Source organism: Typopeltis vanoorti, chromosome 10, assembly GCF_054136105.1.
Source record: "Typopeltis vanoorti isolate ZY-2024b chromosome 10, IOZ_Tvanoo_1.0, whole genome shotgun sequence".
NCBI classification, from domain to species: domain Eukaryota; kingdom Metazoa; phylum Arthropoda; class Arachnida; order Uropygi; family Thelyphonidae; genus Typopeltis; species Typopeltis vanoorti.
Genome location: NC_143558.1, coordinates 110,393,563 through 110,398,125, shown reverse-complemented (window position 1 = coordinate 110,398,125; position 4,563 = coordinate 110,393,563). Strand labels below are relative to the sequence as shown.

At 34.9% G+C, this 4,563-nt stretch overlaps 1 protein-coding gene across 1 annotated transcript; it reads right to left on the bottom strand.

The window, feature by feature from the left end:
• Nucleotides 1–3,026: 3,026 nt before the first annotated feature.
• LOC150102682 (chymotrypsin inhibitor-like) lies at nt 3,027–3,935 on the bottom strand. Its single transcript, XM_090399800.1, has 2 exons — nt 3,870–3,935; nt 3,027–3,266 (listed from the first exon to the last, which is right to left on the bottom strand). The coding sequence occupies exons 1-2, from the start codon at nt 3,928–3,930 to the stop codon at nt 3,088–3,090; spliced, it is 240 nt and encodes a 79-aa protein (XP_090255926.1). The 5' UTR covers nt 3,931–3,935; the 3' UTR covers nt 3,027–3,087.
• Between the last annotated feature and the right edge of the window lie 628 nt (nt 3,936–4,563).

Below are 4,563 nucleotides of genomic sequence, written 5' to 3'. Positions count from 1 at the left end.
ACGTTCATTCTATGAACGTCTCATTTTATGACCAGGAAAAACTGAATGATGACCTAATTCTTTTGTAGACCTGCTAAAGTTCACTTAAGAGTAATTTCCTTCGTCGGGCACTGTTTTTTACGTAAATTTCGTGTCTCTCCTTGCTATGCAGTGACATGATGTGCCTCCTTATGTTTGCACATCTCCCTCTACTACTTCAGAGGAAGGAGGGAGGATTTCCCTATTAAGGGGAGGAAGAAATATTCCTGAAGGAGAGGAAGGGATCTTTATTACTAATTAGGAATGCAGTTAGGGATAACAAATGCAGCTGTTAAGCACCGTCCATATTTCGTCAACTTTCGTAAACAGTGCATTCCTTATGCCCGTTCTAAGTGCAGGGCCGTATATTCATGTTGAATCTTCTTTAGCCCAAGCAATATACGTTTTCCAAAAAAAATCACCATCTTCTTGAAAAATCAGTTAGAAAAGTGCACTTTCATTTTCCATAAGTACAAATAACGCAGTTTCAGTATAAAATTCTTATATGCAAGGGGACCATCTGCGCAAAAAAAACCCGTCAGTGTTTTTTTGTAACTAATAAGGTCATTTTGAATTAGATGTTCCATCGATATGACACTTAACATAAAATGACTGTTTATTGTTTTGGAATGGAACACTGCTCAGCACAGACTGTTGCATTTATTTTTCTTAACCTAAACGATTAAGATAACAGTTAAATTATTTGATGTTAAAATCTGTTTATTGAAAGAAAATCCTGTTATATGATCTTTATCTCTGTTGATTTTCTGGAAGTTCATATTTTATGAATGTTAATGTAAGATAACATTCAGAAAATTTGACCGGAAGAATTCAGGTAGCAATCTCTCTCTCTCTACACACACACACACACACACACACACACACACACACACACACACACACACACACACACACACACACACACTTCTTTAGTATAGTGAGACAAAAACGTTCACTCAAGAAATTAGTTTTCTTTTGTTATATAAGTAATCACCTTAACCTTCACACATTTCAAGTGAAATTTTTAATGGGAAGGAAACAGTCATGTTTTAAAACGATCTTTTCGAAATGTTGACATCTACTTGAATGGCATCAACAGTCCGAAAGATAGGAATGAGTTTCTTTTATGAAAAAATAAAAAGAACGAAAACTTAATTGCATATATAAAAGCAGTAGAGCTTCTAGTTAATAATGAATAATATATGAAGATGTGCTGTCGAGCTTGAGGTGCCTTGCCCGTGAAGAAGTTGGAATGAGTTCGTTTTAAAGATTTTTACGTACAAAAAACGTTTCTGTAGGTAGATGAACGACAGTCAACCTTGTACGAAGGTGTAACAGAAAGATGTCATCAAAATCAATTAACCTCCTTCAGTGTACCAAATTGTGGGCCTATAAAAATGCCTTAATTAATTACTGTATGTTAATATCGTCCACGAAAAATTTCATTAAACCGAATTTAATATAGAATAGGAGAATTTCACAAAGAAGAATGGGGGAGGGGGGATGCTTTACTTCCCTGGCACAATACTATGTGGCGGTTTTGCACTTTGACTTCAGATCACAGTCTTTAGCTGACACTCTCACTTGCATAAAAAGCAATAGTATTTCGTGAAACTTAGTAACGGCAGATGCGCTACTTGGATTCATCGGAATTAGTTTATTCAAAAAGTCAACTCATATTATTGTAGGGTTCCTTATTATGGTTTACAGACCAATCAAATCTAAAGAAACACTACTCCTTAAGGTCACGTTTTCTTCATATCATGTATGTTATCCTCTTAACACTGTTGCAAATCACAGGTTCACTACTGATATAAAAAAAATCAAAATTTTGCTGATTCTTTTAAAAGGATCTTTCTAACGTTATAAACTGTACCATAACTTTTTGGATTGCGCTTTAATAAGTTCACATCTCTCATACGATCATTCTTCCCAAAATGAGTTACAGATGAGATATTCATATAACCGGCCAGAAAGAATCTGAATGACATCCATGAAAATATGACTTTATGGTCAATCGGTAGGTATCTTCATCCACAGTCCACCACATGACTGAAAGTATTTAGGAACTTGTAAATTGCTATCTTGATGTATTGCTTTTATAACAAGTTATGTATTTTATTACACGTTTCGATTTTGCAGAGAAGCCGTTGAATTGTTAACAGGAGAATAAAATCAGCATTTGCAGGTTGTCTAAGCTCCTTCCACTTTTATGTAAAGTTGTCTTATCTATGAAAGGTTGTAAACCCCAGTTAGCATCTGGTAGATTTTTTCTTATATTGGACTCACTCACGAAAGGTCATAAACCTTATGGGAGTTTAGTATTAGTACAGTGGTTAGAACAATCGATCCAAGAAACCTCATTTTAAAAACACTACACATGGAAAAATTTTTCAAGCCTCGAATAAGTAATTTGGTCGTCCCAAGAGTATTCACAAGCATCCACGTTCGCTGTAGAATTCGAACCCACAGTCGGATGGTTCAAAAGCGGATTTGCTTCCCATTCGACCAATTTTTTTTTCCTAGAAACTTGGACATTTCCTCAAGTAAAACATATATTATTATGTTTGTTTAAAAAACATGGGAGATATTTTTTACTTTACATTCCTGTATTAATGTGTGTTTGTTTCAAATAGGAGTATTACTTGCCAGGATTACATTTTTTTCGTTCTTACGAAGCTATCGAGGCAACAAGAGCGATGAATACGTGAACTTCATTAAACAGAATCTGTGTGCTCCTTTATGCAAATATCTATTTCCAAGAAAGATGTGTTTTAAAACTAAGAACTTTTATTGTTAAAAGACCATAAGATTTAATGATTACAAATACAAATTCCCAACCAGTTTCACTAACTACTGTCTAGCATTTTCAAGGCTGTACCGGTGTGAAAACAAAAGTATCAAGTTACGTGAAAACATACACTTTCGTAAACATACACTAGGCCGTTACATTTGATAATTCAAATGTAACCAACTAAACACAGTAAATAAGAATGAATTAATAGCTATTATATTTGCTTACACTTTATTGACAACTTCGTTTTACATTTCTGCTTCAAGTAATTATTGTTATAATCCGCATAATTCCGGATAAATACACCATCCCATGCTGTCTCTCACTTGTCCTTCCTTGCAAAAGCATCCCTGAACGCACTGGGCTGTGCAAACGCGTGTTTCATCTTCGTAATTGTCACACGTGGCTGGACATGCTGAGCCACATGTTTGATATTCTTCATCTTCCGGGCACTCTGCAATTAAAAAAAAGCAAATATAATTTCATAGATGAGCACATTCAAATATTCTCATAAGAAATAATTTCACACTTTTTATTTTCATAATTTGATTATGACAGTTACGAGTGAATGTCATTCTGCGCATCAAAACTAAAAACATTGGGAGTCAGGAAAATCTTCTCCAACAATTACTTCGAATTGCGTTTAAATGAATCAAGTGAAGATCAATATTTTTTTTTAAGTTGCATTTAATAATAAACATATAATCAGTGTCATTATTTGATTTTATTCCTATTTTAGCAAATAACTAAAATACTAAAACTGTATCTTCAAGTTAAACGTAATAGAAGATTGTCCTTCTATTAATCTTTGTTACTTTATGCCTTATATAATTTGGTGGAACCATGTTCTGTTCTTCAGTTGCCTTTCGAGTTTGGAGTTATTCTCTTTAGATTCTTGACTCACACAGAATTAAGTATTTAATTTATTAATAAAAAAATAAGGTAAGCAATCGATAATATTTAACACCGTTTAATATGCAGCACGTTGTTGCTTCAGAATAAAATTGCCGACTTTCGCAAAGACGGGAAAAAAAAAAAGAGGAAAAACCACTCTTACCCTTTGCTTGACAGGAAGCAACGAGAAGAGCAACAGCGACAAATACCAGAACTGCTTTCATGATGAACCAAAGAATTACACAGAAAGTGACCGTGTTGTCAGAATATCGCTTTATATGTACTTCGGGGTAGATAAGGAGCGATACAGATTAGACAAGGCGATATGTTAGAAGTGCATCTGATGTCGTTTTTCACAGGGTGATATCAGAAACGCTCGACTCTGTGAAACAAAACACCCTGACTCCCGCGATAATTAAATCAAACTGCTCATTCCGAAGGATCGCGGCTGTAAAAAAAAAAAAAAAAAAAAATGCACGATACAACTCTGATCTGTAGTTGTCTTGAAATCTTTATGAAAAATGAATCTGTAATCATTACAAAGAAAAAAAGCAACATTTGAATTCAAACATTATTATCGGATTCGTACTGCATTTATTTCAGTGGAATGTATGCGCGAAATAAGGAATTCAGGTAATATCTTCAGCTGAGGCAATCTGCCGCTTACGAGCCGCATGCGGCTCTTTAACTTTTAGCCGACGCGGTAACGTACGCGAACACTTCTCAATTTACTTTGCCTGCGCATCGCAAGCAGACCACACATACCGCAAGGTGTCGAAGATTAATCGTTGCGGCGAAGGCGAATATAAAATACTCGCAGTTAAAACAGGAACAAAATAATATCCTTGTGAACGTAG